General features: G+C 43.7%; 1 protein-coding gene across 1 annotated transcript; it reads right to left on the reverse strand.

Annotated features, from left to right (window-relative positions):
* Positions 1–12,357: 12,357 nt before the first annotated feature.
* Positions 12,358–13,029, reverse strand: LOC106320463. The gene has a single exon (XM_013758834.1). The coding sequence runs from the start codon at positions 13,027–13,029 to the stop codon at positions 12,358–12,360; it is 672 nt and encodes a 223-aa protein (XP_013614288.1).
* Between the last annotated feature and the right edge of the window lie 2,315 nt (positions 13,030–15,344).

Here is a 15,344-nt window from a genome sequence, read left to right on the forward strand (position 1 = left end):
ATCCTCGAACCTCTCCAGATGGTCCATAGGATGCTCGTGGGATAGTCCATGGTAGGGCAACTGTCCCACAAGTGTGTAGTACTGCGCTTTCAGCTCAAAATCTCTCTCAATGGTAGGAGGAAGGATGGCTGATCTATTGGTGTAGTAGCGATCTGGACGGTTGTAGTCAGCCAACGTCATGGGTTGCGCAGCCTCATCTACAGGTAAGGTAGTACCTGTAGTAGTAGCATCAGTCTCAGGGATTGCAGCCCCCTGAGCATCTATTCTCTGACCTGCTGTATTACGCAGACTGGATTACGCAGATGACCCTCCTGGTCATGTAAGTCTCCATTGTTGTCCCGAACAAGTATCAAAAGGGCAACCATTGCTCGCGGTTCAGTATCTATCGATGTCCGAGATGGAAAGTCGATCGATGTCGGGTAAAGGTTATTGGTTGACGGAAGCTTTGTGCTGTCGCTCGACAGGGGTGAGCGAGAATCGGTCGATGGGACTGGTGTCTGGGTCGACGGTGGTTGAGCATAATCGAGCGACACAGAGTTGTTGTTGTCGATCGATAGGGAGCTCGCTTCCTTACGGATCGTGCGTTCGAAACCTGCAGGATCTGGTGAGAATAGCAGTTGAGATTCCTTGTTGCTTCTGGCACTGCTGGGCATGTACCTGAAAATCCAAGAAAAATTTTCTGTCAGAATACTTAACAAAAATTAGAAAATAGGCTATCAAAGCTCCCCGGCGACGGCGCCAAATTTGATACCACTCAAATTACCCTAAGGAGTGATTAATACTCTCTCAAATAAGAGGTCGAATTGTAGTGCTTAGGGATCGAATTCACAGGGAACTAGGGAACCTAGAGATTCTAATATTATTTGTTAAGCAAGGATGTTTTAAGACTTTTAAAAGTAAATTGGAGTTTTATATTGAACAAGTATTTGTTCAATAGAAAGTTTTGGGGTTTTGGTGCTTAAAAAGGAAATAGCTAGACTTAGGGTTATTATTCAGGAAAGTTGGAATTATAATCATATAGATGCCTAATGAGTTGCATGCATGATAATGTAAAGCTCAACTATTTGATCAACAAGTCTTTCGGCCTTTGCGAGCATTGACTTGTTGACTATTAACTAGATCTATGATCTCAACTCTCGTTATATTGATCTATAGAAAGTGTCGATCGATGTTCCAATGGACGTATCGATCGATACACCTTTTGCACCGTCGATCGATTATTCAAGTATGATATCAGTCGACGCGCTCCAGTCAAGCTTTATGCGCATGTTGAATGAATGCTTACTAAGCTTACTAGATCAGCTCTCGCCTTGCTCATAGCAAGAAACATAGCTCTATTAGAATGTTTTCAGGATGAGAATAAAGCTATGGCTTTTATGAATCTATCCAAGGGCAGGTCCTAGGTTGATTAATGAACAATCCTAAAGATGATTATCACAAGTCAGCAATCTATAGTTGGGGTTAATCTCTCCTAACCTATTTAAACCCTAAAATCTAACAAGAGAACTACTCAGACATGGGTAAGCAATTCATAACAATGGTTAAGTATAAAAACTTCATAGAATAAATAAGATAAATATCAATTGAGTTCCAATCACAAATTATAACTTTGGATCTTCTCTCCTAACTATCAACAAAACAATGAAACACAAAGAAAGCACACACTGCCTCTAACATGGCGCCAAAGCTTATATAGTTAGGGTAAAACACGTCAGGGGCAATCTTGTAAAATAGTGAAATCTTGGGCTTCAAGTCGGCTGTGACCAAACGGGCCTTCTGCGTGCTTCGCTATCGATCGACACCATGACTTGTGTATCGATCGATTCTAGCTCTCCAATATCGATCGATTGTTGATCTCGATGGTCATCTCGGGTGCTTGCTCCAAATATCTCCAAAATGCTCCAAAATCATCACTTATCTTCAAAACATTCCTGATCTTATAAATATAATAAATAGACTCTATAATAATATAATTATTAGTAAAAACACCTATAAACTATGGATGAAAATATGTCAAATCCATAGTCTATCAGAAGATCAAACCCTCGCGACTCTGATAGGGTACGAACTCGAACTGGTAGTATTAATGCGGAACGCATTCGATCTGGAGATGTGAGCGAAGCGCTTACAGAAGTTCTTCATGAGGAGACCCGACTTCCGCGGGCTTCAGCCCAAGAGGTAAAGAACCTCCAGGGTGAAAAGTCTGCTGCTCGTGTTAAGTCGAGTAGCCCGACAGGTTCGGAGGGACGTGACCGCCCCCCGAAGAAGGCTAAAGCGAATGGTTCAGGCCATCGTCTCGGTATTTCGGGTGAAGCGGTTGTTGCTAAACCATTTTATTGGCAGTTTTCTCACTCCAACGATTGCCCTATTACGGAAGACCCGGATAGTGTTGCCCACTTGGTGAGGCACTTCAAACCTGCTGGGTGTACGCTTCCTTCTTAGCGAAATATGACGGAACGCGAGGCTTATGTGAAGATGGCTGTGGCCCATGCTAAGGTCGTTCTTTTCGACATTCGATCCTTTTAAATTTTAGGTTTCTTTTGCATGTGCTGATTTGTTATGTTCCAGACTATGGAGGCTAACAATGAGTTCGCGGCGACTTTAGAGAAACGCCTGCAGGATGTTCCACGTTCTGACGAGCTTTATGAAATAAAGAAGGTCGTTCGAGAGCTAAAGCTTGGTCTGAAGATGGCTCAGGATCGAGAGCGTGCCAATGCTGCTCAACTGACCGCTGCTGAAAAGCTGGGGAATCAGGCTGCTTCGCTCGAAGCTCGTCTGCGAGTTGTGAGTAACGAGAGGGAATCGGCCCTCGAGCAAGTTTCCTTTTTGGAGTCAAAGGTTGAATCTTCTGCTAATAAGTTCTCTGACGACCTTCGTCGTGCAACTTATGACGCCAAAAAGGCTCTGGCGGACAACTACTTGGACGTGTTGGTATCCCTAAAGGAGAAATGGGAGAAGAAGAAGGCTGCAACTGATTGTGAAGCTCATCTTAGGGAGGTCATGGCAAATTTTCCCTTTAGTTTGATTCTTGATTTCGTCGGTTGTGTTGCTGTTTGGCCCCCACGAAATCATGTCGACTCTTTTCTTCGGAGCTGGGGTGGAGAGCTTGGCGACTCCGGCTCGGTTTCCCTCCCTCTTTTGTTCGTTGAGACTTTGGCTTTTCGGTTAGATTTTGGAGTCACTGGCTCTTCCTCTTCCTCTCCGGTTTCTTCGCTGGTTTTTTTATTTTCGTTCTGACTGCGAAGTGCCGCTCGACATTCTTCAGTCGAGTGGCCTTTGCGGTCATGAAAAGAGCAATATTTGCTGAGGTCGTATGTCGAAGATTTTTGCGGTGAGTTGTTTATTGCATAGTAATGTTGCCCTTTGGTCACTGGTTCTTTAGGAGCGGTTGGCATTTTGGCTGCATTATTCTTGTTCGCGCTATACTGCTCCTTTAAGGCTGTGACCTCCTCCTCGTGGGTGGCGAAGTAAGAGGCTCGGTGTAAGGCGTCATCCAACGATATAGGTGCTCGTACTGCCAGTTCTTCCCTGAATTTGGATGAGAACCAAACGCCATTCTTCAGTGCTGCCAAGGCGACGACTTCGTTTGGATGCGAAATCTTGGCTTTGATTTCTCGGAACTTGTTTATGTACGCTCTCAACGGCTCGAAAGGCGCTTGCTTGATCTGCCTCGGTAACTCTTGTTTCTATGAAGACTGAGTACTGTTTGAGGAACGTAGATACCAACTGGGTGAAATTGTCAATCGATTTTTTTTCTAGTCCGGCGAACCATTCGAGGGCGGCCCCCGTGAGGTTCTCGGCAAAGAAGCGGCAGTAACCGGCCTCCTTTTCGCCGTCGGTGAGGTGTGCTCTTGATATTGCTAGACGGAAGGCTCATACGTGGGCCTTTGGGTCCGTGTTTCCTGCATATTCGGGGAATTTAAATTTCCCAACATGATGCAGCCTCACGCTGGCAATTTTGTTTGTAAATGCAGTCCTTCTTGTTTCCTCGATGACCATGTCGATATATGGGGCAGAGCTCGTAGTCATATGTACGATGGCATGTATTCTTCTGAACTCGGCGTCGTTCCTCTCGATATAATTCTGAAACGCTCCGGTTTCACGCGGGATCCCTAAGTCTTCTCTTTGGGAGTCGATATTGACGGGAGCATGAAAATCGTGCCTCCGAGCTTGTTCTGTTAGGTTATCAAACCCCGCTTGATGGAGGGTCCTCGTGGCGGATGGAGTTCAATTTGCGGGGATCGAATGGTTTGGCGGTGAGATCCGCATTCTTGATTCCCCTTGCCGTTCCGTTGATCCGTTCTGGAATTGGATCGGAGTGCTTCGTGGACGTTGAAGCCCAGTGTCGATTTCATCCAATCCGCTGTAGCTTAAGCTTCGGTGGGTCATGCCCTGCGACGGGGGTCGTTGTGAGTTTTCTCCCATCTAACATCCGGATTGAGCACTTGGGATCTCCGGAGTACCGAACAGGCCGGCATTTTGAGGGTTCGATGCTCCTCTTAACGGATCGAGAGGTGTTTGATTTCTTTCTCGAGCGTTTGCAGCTCGATACTCTGCGAGTTCCCTCTCTGCCTGGTCTAGTCAGTTAGCAGTGGTTTGATTGGCGATCCTTTGGTTAAGAATTTCGCCGATTAGACACGAGACCATTCCTTAAAGTTATGTCACCTCTTCTCGAGTTTGGGCTAGAGGGGTCGGCGAAATTGGTCTGGATTGAGATCGGGTCAGATCATCGGCGGATTGTCTGTCCCTAGGACAGTTTAAGACTCGAGTTCCGACTCATTCTGGAATCGATGTCTGGTTGATCGGAAGAGATCGATCTTGATTTAAAGTTCCGATCGGAGGGATTTATTGCGTCTGGGTTGTTCCGGTCGCGTCGTTGGCTCCCGTCAACCCAGTTGGTGTGGTTTCGGTCTCCGAGTCGGATCCGATAGGGTCGATGTCGTTGACTCCTGAGGGTGTGGTTCCGACGGTTTGGTTGGGATCCATAGTCGCGCTTAGGAAACTTAGATCGGTTTCTTAGAAAAATGTTTTTCGTTTATCTTCCACACAGTTGGCACCAAAATGTAGAACCTAAATTCTACACTAAGTATTTGATAGTGTTCGGGAGTTTGATCTAGGGAAGACAAATGATGTAGGCAACGATATCTTTAGAACACAACGATGTAAACAGTTTCCAGTAGGTAAAAATGGACTTTATTGATGAATAAGATCGAATACAATGAGTTGAACTAGATCGAATGATGCAAATGAGATCGGTAAAGAAAGGATCTAAGATTGGGATAAAAACAAGGTCGATGTATGTGTGTAGTTCTCTCTAGGGTTTTCAACGTGTCCTTCTTCATGTATGTTCCTCTTCCTTTATAGTGAGTCGACCTCGTGATCTTCGTAACTGCTCCGCGATCTCCGAGACCCCAAAGTCTTCGTTTTCGAGCTCGATTGCTCGCTATGGGCCTTAGTTCCTTACGGCCCGTATCTTTTATCGTGGCCCATTAATGTACTGACCGAAATTGGGTCCAACACTAATCACAAAAGCACTTTATACCATATCCTAGCTTAGCAACCAAATTCATCTAGCCAGCAACGTAAATAGATCTTGTCTGACTTTCCCCTCTACCAACCTCATATCTTTGCATAAATAAAAGTGTAGGCTTTACCTTGGGAGTATCGATCACAGGATGCAAGGATTCTCAAACAAGTATCTTGTTCTGCAGGTAAAAGTTAGTTCCTATCTTTTTTCTCTACTAATTTCTCTCTTTAGTCAAAGTCTGCTTATTGCAGGTTCATTGACCATGATTGGACATGCTTCCATGAATCAAGCCTTAATGGTGGTTGCCACCAAGTCTTGTTCACTTCTTTTTGACCTATATCCAAGAATTCATATGTATCGAACCTTGATGATTGTCGCCACCAAGTTCCGTTCGAATTCTTTTTGTTGGAATCTTTATGAAGCAAGCCTTAATGGTTGTAGCCACCAAGTCCTGTTCGGATTCCACCTAACTAAAACCTATTTAATATAATAGTAAAAAAAAAATTAAATCTACTTATAAATCTAGTGTCAAAATAGAGAGAGAAAATGTGACAAATCTACACAAGGCTTTACCTTCCAGACTTGTTTGAAGAATCCGATCCCATGTATACCAAGCCCCAAGACAAGCAGTTGTGTCAAATTTAGTGTTAGAGGTCAGCTTTGGTTCCTTCAAACAATCTCATCAAGTGTGGACAGTTGACAGGTTGATCCACTTTAGTATCTTTAGTACTATGTGCAATCAGAAAGTTTAAAATGGTGCTAAAAGAGTGGTTAGATAACAAGCAAAAATCTAATAAGATTATTATCCCCTTCTTGACTCAATAAAAAAATTTTGTTTGAAAATATGATTTACAAATTCATGAATAAACTAATATCAGTAAGTACCTTCCCCAGACTTAAACTTCACTGTCCCCAGTGATATTCAGTCTAAGATTGGTTGGTTAGAAAATAAAAAATAACAACTAAGTTAAAATGTTAGACAAGAGAAAAGAATGTTCGTACCCATCCATCTCGAGTGTAGATCGATATATACGACACTTGATCGATCGACATAACGCATCACAGTCAATCGACATAAGGATTTCGTCGTCGATCGATAGCGCAGAGACAGAAAAATTATGTGCTAGCTGCATCGTGTCAGTGTATCTAACCCATAAGTATCAGTCGGCTAGGTTAGCTCTGTTAGACAATCCAAATACATGCAAGGTCAGCAAAATAGATAAACTCCAGTCATAACATAGAATAATAAGTTCGAAAGTAAATCCTAATAGTACGAAAGTAAATGAAAACATTAGTAATTAGGGATAGAAATATGAGGACTAGTCCTCATCAGTGGTGTCGTCGCTGGAGGTGCCTCTGCGCTGGCGTCATGGTCCTGCTGCCAATGGTGAGCTGGCTCGCACACTCCTCCTGCTTGAACAGCGACATCTCAATACTCTGGCCCATATGGCAGTGAGAGCATCGACTACGACGCGCTGGAAATCTCCCTCAGAGTGTGTAGACATGTCTGTCATAGGTGGGAATGGCGGGAGTACGGCCTTGGGCTGATGCGGCTGAGGTCCTCCAGGTCCCTGGACCGTGTAACGTCGCGGCATGGTAGCTGGGACGTGGAGGAGGCGGTGGTCAGGGCGGAACTGAATGCTAGCAAGGCCGTGGTCGAAATCCGTGAGTGTACGAAGTGGCAACCTCAGCAAGTGCGTGCCATTCTCATCTCTGAAGCACCAGTCACGGTCTCCCTTGAGCCACTAAGTGCTCGTGAGATGCGCTGCATCCATGTAGACGATCCGGTCATCCATCTCAGCATCGTCTAATGGAACTCCGCAATGTATGAAAATCGGGGTAAGAAGGCTCCTGACCGTCTCCTTCTTCCTTCCCTGTGACTGAAACAGCTTCATCTTAAGCTTGACCAGATGCTCAGCAAAGATGGCTCCAATGTTGGGCCACACGTCGTCCGCGGGCTCCTCTATATCCTCCATGTGAACCAAAATCCTCACTGCGTAATAGGCTAATGTGAGCTCGTGCACCCGAACCTTATTAGGTTCCATTTTGCACAACAGAGTGTTGGCAAGGACCTTCATGAAGTAGCGCAGAGTCGGGGGACGGATGTTTGTCTAAAAAGTCTTGGCGGACTCGTAGTAACCGGTAGCTATGTGCTCCCAGAATGTCAAAATCCCTGGGAATTCGGGTACAATGGCATGCTGACGATCGTTTTCGAACCCGTAGATAGTGAGAGTTGAGAGAGGGACTCTGTAGAGGATACCGCGAATGAAGAAGGTCAAGACACCCTCGTTAGCTCTCTTTGCGATCTCATTGGCATAGCAGACATTCACCGTGGCCATAAACTGGTGGACCAGCTCCGGGTAGAGAACATGTGGGTTAGTGGCCACGTTCCCCATACCCAGCTCTACGAACAAGTCCTCGAGGCCCAATTTGATGCCCAAAGCTCGGATCACGTCTATTGTAGACTATGTTTTCATAGTCGTCCCACGTGTCCACTATTGCACGGTTTCTACATGCCGCGCTCTTCGCCGCTTTACGTGTGTCGTCAAAGCGGTCAAAGAGCGGGATAGGTTCGTCTTCGCGCTCGCGTGGCCAAGGGTATTGGTCGCGAACCGGTGGTGGTGGCGGAGCTGCGCTACTTCCGCCTACGTCGAACTGTCGGTTCGTCCTTCTTTCATTCATCTGCAACCAAAAACCATAAACGAAAATAGGAGTTCAGTTCGGTTTGATGGTTTGGTGCAATATCGATCGACGGAACTAGTGGATGTCGATCAATGTTTCGGTGCGACAATCGATCGGTGAAACGTGTGTATCATTGGTCGATTTCACCTTCGCGGGAACCTGTCAAAACCCATTGATGCAATTCGATGTGCATCGCGTTTATAATCGGTTTAATCGATCAGTAGTCCCTATTCTATCACTCCTTTAGCATGAATCGATCTATAAGGGCACGAAAATCCCGGTTCTAGCTTATTCTCTATTTCAACCCTAGGAAGAACGAAAATTTAGAAAATTTCGTGTTCATACCATGATGATGCGTGATTTAAGCGATCTAGACGGATAGAGGGTCGAAAATCGAGTGGAGTGAGCGAAGAAATCATCGGAATTGGCCGAAAATCGAGAGAGAAAAGAGATGGGAGTGTGTTCTTAGGGTTTTCAGGTTTGTGTGAATGTCGACTTAAGTGTCGACTTAATATGAGCCCGCATCTGTCGATTCATTATCGATCAATGACGGAGGGTCTTCGTCAATCGACAGACGTTATGTTTTCAGCAGCTCTTTTTTTTTTTTTTTTACTAAATCCTAATTATCGAAAGACTAGAAATGGGTTGCCTCCTATTCAGCGCTTATTTTAAGTCTTTAGCTTGATTTGACGTTCGATTTTCTAATTATCGGGAAGGGGTCTAAGTTTATAGGCCCGATATTTGGCGGTTTAGCCCAATAGTGCTTTACTCGTTGGCCATTTACAGTAAATTCGTCTTATTTATTATTTATAAGCGTAATGGCTCCATAAGGATTTATGTTCACAACAGTAAAAGGACCAGACCAACGACATCGGAGTTTTCCGGGGAACAGTGTTAGCCGAGAGTAATATAGCAGCACTTGATCGTTTGGTTCAAAGTGCTGGGAAATGATCTTTTTATCGTGATATGTTTTCGTTTTTTTTTTGTATATCTTCGAACTCTCGTAGGCTGAATGTCTAATCTCATCCAGCTCGTTGAGCTGCATGAGCCTCCTTTCGGCAGCCGGTTTGATATCAAAGTTTAATAATTTAATAGCCCAGACTGCCTTGTGTTCCAGCTCGACTGGTAAGTGACATGATTTCCCATACAGTAGGTGAAAAGGGGTAGGTCCTAAAGGGGTTTTGAACGCGGTCTGGTATGCCCAGAGTGTGTTGTCCAATTTTCTAGACCAATCTTTCCGAGATGTTCCTACAATGTTTTCTAAGATTTCTTTGATTTGTCGATTTGAGACTTCTACCTGCCCGCTCGTCTGTGGGTGGTATGGTGTAGCAACTCTATGGTGCACTCCGTTCTTCCGGAATAGTCCTTAAAAAATCTTGTTAATGAAATGGGATCCACCGTCACTTATGACTTCTCGGGGAATTCCAAATCTTGGGAAGATGATGCTTTTGAAAAGCTTAATAACGACGGACGCATCATTCGTTGGGGAAGCTACTGCTTCGACCCATTTTGACACATAATCAACAGCGACTAAGATGTATTTATTCCCGTAAGAGGAAGGGAAAGGACCCATGAAATCTATTCCCCAACAGTCAAATACTTCTACTTCTTCTAGAATAGATTTTCCATTTCATGTCTTTTACTGATTTTTCCTCTCCGTTGACATCTGTCGCATTGTGCTATGAATGCATGAGCATCGCGAAACATGGTTGGCCACCAGAATCCTACTTGAAGGATTTTTGATACCGTTTTAAAGGTCGCAAAATGCCCAGCATAATCAGACCCATGGCATTGGAATAAAATTTCGTGTATTTCAGTTTCGGCGACGCAGCGTCTATACATCCCGGCAGAGCAGTGTTTGTAGAGATATGGTTTGTCCTAGTGATATCTCCTAACTTCTCTTAAAAATTTCTTCCTTGTATATCCTCGCAACTCTTCGGGCTCTATGTCAGCAGCTAAATAGTTTACTATATCAGCGTACCAAGGTCTGATCTTTGAACCTTTCCCCACCGCGTGCACTTCCCGATACAGACTTTCATCTACGGGGGAAGCGCGGTCTGGGTACAGCTCGTTGTACGCGACATTAACTTTTATATCGAAGGTGAGGATTCTAGGATTCATCTTTTTGCTCAGATAATCTGAAGTGTCGATCGACATACTATCGTTGTCATTGATCGACCTGGTATTCTTGTAATCGATCGACATGGCATCGTTGTCGTCGATCAACTGGTCCTCGGAAGTGAGACATACATTCCCAATGAATGAATCCGTTTGGTAAACGTTTTCAGTTGGTAAGAAGTCATCGATAGGGACGTCGTTTTCTATTCTTATCCGGGAAAGATGATCTGCAACTCCGTTTTCTACTCCTCTTTTATCTTTAATCTTGATTTCGAATTCTTGAAGTAGAAGGATCCATCGCAGGAGTCGTGGTTTCGCATCTTTCTTTTGCATTAAATATTTAATTGCAGCGTGGTCAGTATGGACAATGACTCGTGAACCGACCAGATATTGGAGAAACTTTTCAAATGCATAAACTACAGCAAGCAGTTCATTTTCTGTTGTTGCGTAATTCCTTTGTGCATCCTCGAGTGTTCGACTGGCATAATAAACTGCATGTAGCTTTTTGTCTTTCCTTTGGCCCAGAGCCGCTCCTACAGCAAACTTGCTCGCAACGCACATGATTTCGAAAGGAAGATTCCAGTCAGGTGCTTGTACGATGGGGGCGGTTATCAAGGCTTTCTTTATTTCCTCAAAAGACTTTACGCATTCTGCTGTGAAGTCGAATTTAACTTCTTTACAGAGAAGGGATGTGAGAGGTCTAGCGATTTTGCTAAAATCTTTTATGAACCTCCTGTAAAATCCGGCATGTTAGAGAAAACGTCTCACGTCTTTTCCGTTTGTGGGTGCCGGCAGACCGGTCATTACCTCAATCTTTTCCCGATCTACTTCTATACCAGCAGCGGACACTTTATGTCCTAGGACGATTCCATCGTTAACCATAAAGTGGCATTTTTCCCAATTTAGAACGAGGTTCTTTTCTTCACATCTTTCCAAAACTTTACATAGGTTATCGAGGCAGTTTTTGAAACGGGATCCATATACTGAGAAATCGTCCATAAAGACTTCCATGAAATCTTCTATCATAACAGTAAAGATTGACATCATGCATCGTTGGAAGGTGGCAGAGGCATTACAAAGACCGAATGACATTCTACGGTATGCGAATGTTCCGTAAGGGCATGTAAAGGTGGTCTTTTCTTGATAGTCAGGATGTATAGAAATTTGGAAAAATTCAGAGTATCCGTCAAGAAAACAGTAGTATTGGTGATTTGTCAATCTTTCCAACATTTGATCAATGAAGGGTAAAGGGAAGTGATCTTTTCTAGTGGCAGCGTTTAGCTTCCTATAATCGATACACATTCAATGTCCAGTGACAGTTCGCGAGGGAATGAGTTCGTCCTTGTCATTCTTTACTACAGTGATTCTGCCCTTTTTTGTTACGACATGCACAGGGCTAACCCAATTGCTATCTGAAATCGGGTAAATGACTCCGGCATCTAGAAGTTTAATTATTTATTTTTTAACAACTTCTTTCAAGTTTGGGTTCAGTCTCCTTTGGTGTTCCACTGACGATTTTGAACTGTCTTCTAGGTGAAACCGGTGCATGCACAGATCTGGAGAAATGCCAGGAATATCCTCGAGAGAGTATCCGAGGACTTTCCTATATTTGTGTAGTTTGCTTAATAACAAAGCTAACTCTCCATTGGTCAGGTTGGCGTTCACGATTACGGGGTATGAATTTTTATAGAGAAAAGCATATTTGAGTCCAGCGGGTAGCTGTTTTAACTCAATTTTTGGTGCTTTGTCGGGATCCCATTCCTCCAAGGAGGATGGTTGTCGGTCCACAGCTTTCATTAAATATCGATCGACGTTGATTTCCAAAGTGTCATCCTCTATGTCATCAACGTTCGCTATTTCCATACTCCCGTCCATTAATCGTGTGTATTCCTCAGTTCTACTGTCGACACTAAATGTTTGTCGTTCACTAGATGTGAGTATTTTCTCCAGGGGATCTTCTGAGCACAGGTTTATGAAAGATTCTTCAGTCAATTCACAGATATCATCCACATAGGAAGTCTGTTTATCAATTAAGGTCGTCTTATCAGCTTATCCATGTCAAAGGTCATCGGAATGTTTCCAATGTTTAGACTTATTCTACCCTCCTTGACATCAATTATCGCACCTGCTGTAGCTAGAAACGGTATACCTAAAATGAGGGGATCCTTTTGTTCATTTCGGTATTTCAGCACCACAAAATCCGTTGGGACGTGACAGTCATTAATCCTTATCGGCACGTCGTCAAGCACTCCCTCAGGTAATCTAACGGATCTATAGGCCAGAACCAGAGTTATTTTGGTAGGTTTGAACTTGTCGTATCCTAGGGATATCGCAACAGAGTGCGGCATGAGGTTCACGCTGGAACCTAGGTCACAAAGGGATCGAGGAAAACTTTTATTCCGTATGTTGCAATCCAAAACAAAGCTGCCCGGTTCGGGTCTCTTGATCGGAGTTTCGCCTTGGATTATTGCACTAACTTCCTCTAAAACCATCATGACGCTACGCTCTGCGGCTGGAAAGCTGTTGGATACCATGTCTTTTACATATTTTTTTATTGAAGGTGATACTCTTATGGCATCACTCAATGGCATCTCCAACGTGATCTTGTCGAATGCTTTCTTGCAGATTACTTTATCTAACTCTCGCTTAGTCTGCGTCTTGTTAGGAGGGAAGGGTGGTAGAGTCCTATACACTCTTTCCATGGCTGGTTCAGCAGGAGTCAAGCGCCGATCGACATTGTTTCCATAATGTCTATCGATGTTTACTATAGCGTGTCGATCGGCATTGGTTCTTTCTTGTCGTTCGATTTCCACGTTTTCTTCCAACTCTTCTCCTTCCTCCTCGGGGTCGATGGCTGCTTCCTCAGTGTTGGGCAGCTCTTTCTCTCGAGGTGTTTATGACTCGGTATTGGGATCATCGAGGATTATCGGGCGTGACCTATTTTCACCGGTTTCTTCAACTACAGCACGTTTTCTGCGTTGTTAATTTCTATTGTGCTCGGAATTAGGCATTTTCCGCTTCTTACTAATACGGCATTAACCGGACGTTTCGGGTTCGCGTCAGTCCGCCCAGGGAGACGTCTAGCCTCTCTTTTGATGGCGGTTGCATTTTCTGCGACTTGACCGTCCAGTCTCTTAATGTGTTCACTTAAAGCGTTGAATTTCCTCATTAGCTCACTGAACATTTTGTCTATTTTTCCGTTCAGGTCAGTGGCCAATTTGCGATTTCCAGTGAAAGCTTGGTTTAGCCTAAACTTCGCTCTGCCTCGGCGCGATCCAACAGTAGCATCGTAACTTTGATTAAAGCTATCAGGGTTAGGGATAGGGTACTTATTTTTCAAGGTTTGGGTATCTACAAAATCTACTTGATGTTCTAATTCAGATAGGGTGTCATCGTCAATTTGGTAAATCCCAAATTGGTTCTGACCCTCAAGAACGGAATGAAAAGAATAGAGAGATTCTTTGATTTTGGCTAAAGGTAACCCATCAATCGAGTCAACTCTCCTTCCCCTCGCTCTACGTCCATCATTTCGTAGGATCTACCCGTAGCTACATTCTTAATCAGACGCTTTGCTTCATCAGGGTTCTTGGTACTGAAACTCCCTTCACTGGTTGTGTCAAGCGTGATCTGGTAATGCAAGTTAATACCTCCGTAAAAGGTATTAATGAGTTGTGGCTCTGAATAGCCATGATGGGGACATTCAAGTTGGTAGCTCTTGAATCTATCCCATGCATTTCTGAATGATTCCCGTGGACCTTGACGGAATGTGGAGATTTTCTTCCTTACCTCCCAGTAGCGCGTCTCATCGAAGAATTGATTGATGAAGGTATTCCTTATCTCCTCCCAGCAGGTCAAAGATCCTGTTGGTAGTTGGTTCAGCCATTTTTTGGCGTCGCCTTCCAAGGAGAATGGAAAGAATTTACAACGATTGTATTCGTCATCCATCATATCTTCTAGATACTCGATGTGATCGTGTGAATGCTCTGAGATGGTCCCACGGAAAGGGTTTTGACGTACCATGAATAAGTATTCGAGGCTATCCTCGGATTTCTTGGTATCATCCTTTGGTAGTTTAATGGCGGACCGATTGGAATAGGTCCTGCCAGGGTTTAAGTAGTCTTGCAAAGGCAATTTCCATTCATGATCTTTCTTTGAGATCGAATTAATTTGGACAGGGATTGCAGTCCCCTGTTCATTTATGATTTGGTTATTTGTGTTGCTTAGTTGACCTTTAGGTTCTCCTAGGACTATTCCCTCATTAGAATTATAGGTAAGAGAAAACTTACCTGCTTCCGGCGAGGTGTCGTCGATCGATGTTTGATGTGCGGTATCGACCGATTTTTCTGTCGACTCGTCGCTCGATGTTGTTGCAATGTTGTCGATCGATGCCCGGCCGAAATCTATGTCTTCCATCTTGAAGCTCCTGTGTCAAAATGAAATGAGAGAAAACTTTTAGTAAATTTAGTACCAAAATCTAAATTAAATTCTAAACTTAATCTAATGGTAATAAGAAAGAGTCCCCGACAACGGTGCCAAATTTGATATCACTCAAATTACCTTAAGGAGTGAATTACTCTCTCAAATAAGAGGTTCGGATGTAGTACTTAGGGATCGAATCCACAGAGGCTCTAGGATTACACAATAGATTATGGTTTTGGAATAAATCTAGATTAAATGGTTTATAAGTTTTAAAGCAGTTAATGGAGTGGTGAGCAAGTGTATTGCTCGATTGATTTGTTTTGGGGTTGTTAACAGTTGGGAGAAATAGCTAGATTTAGGTATATTCTCAGGTATGATAAGTAAAACTCAATTTGGGTTTTTAGGGGTTTATTGATGTTAATCATTCTTGAATTCAAACTTTAAATATAATCAATCAGATTATCTAATCTGGATCTTGGATTTCAACTCTCGTATGTTAATCACGAGAAAGTGTCGATCGATTATTCTTAATGAATATCGATCGATACACCTTTCAAAATATTGATCGACAGGGCTATCGCTGCGTCGATCGATACCT

This window comes from Brassica oleracea, unplaced genomic scaffold (assembly GCF_000695525.1).
Source record: "Brassica oleracea var. oleracea cultivar TO1000 unplaced genomic scaffold, BOL UnpScaffold00931, whole genome shotgun sequence".
Lineage (NCBI taxonomy): Eukaryota > Viridiplantae > Streptophyta > Magnoliopsida > Brassicales > Brassicaceae > Brassica > Brassica oleracea.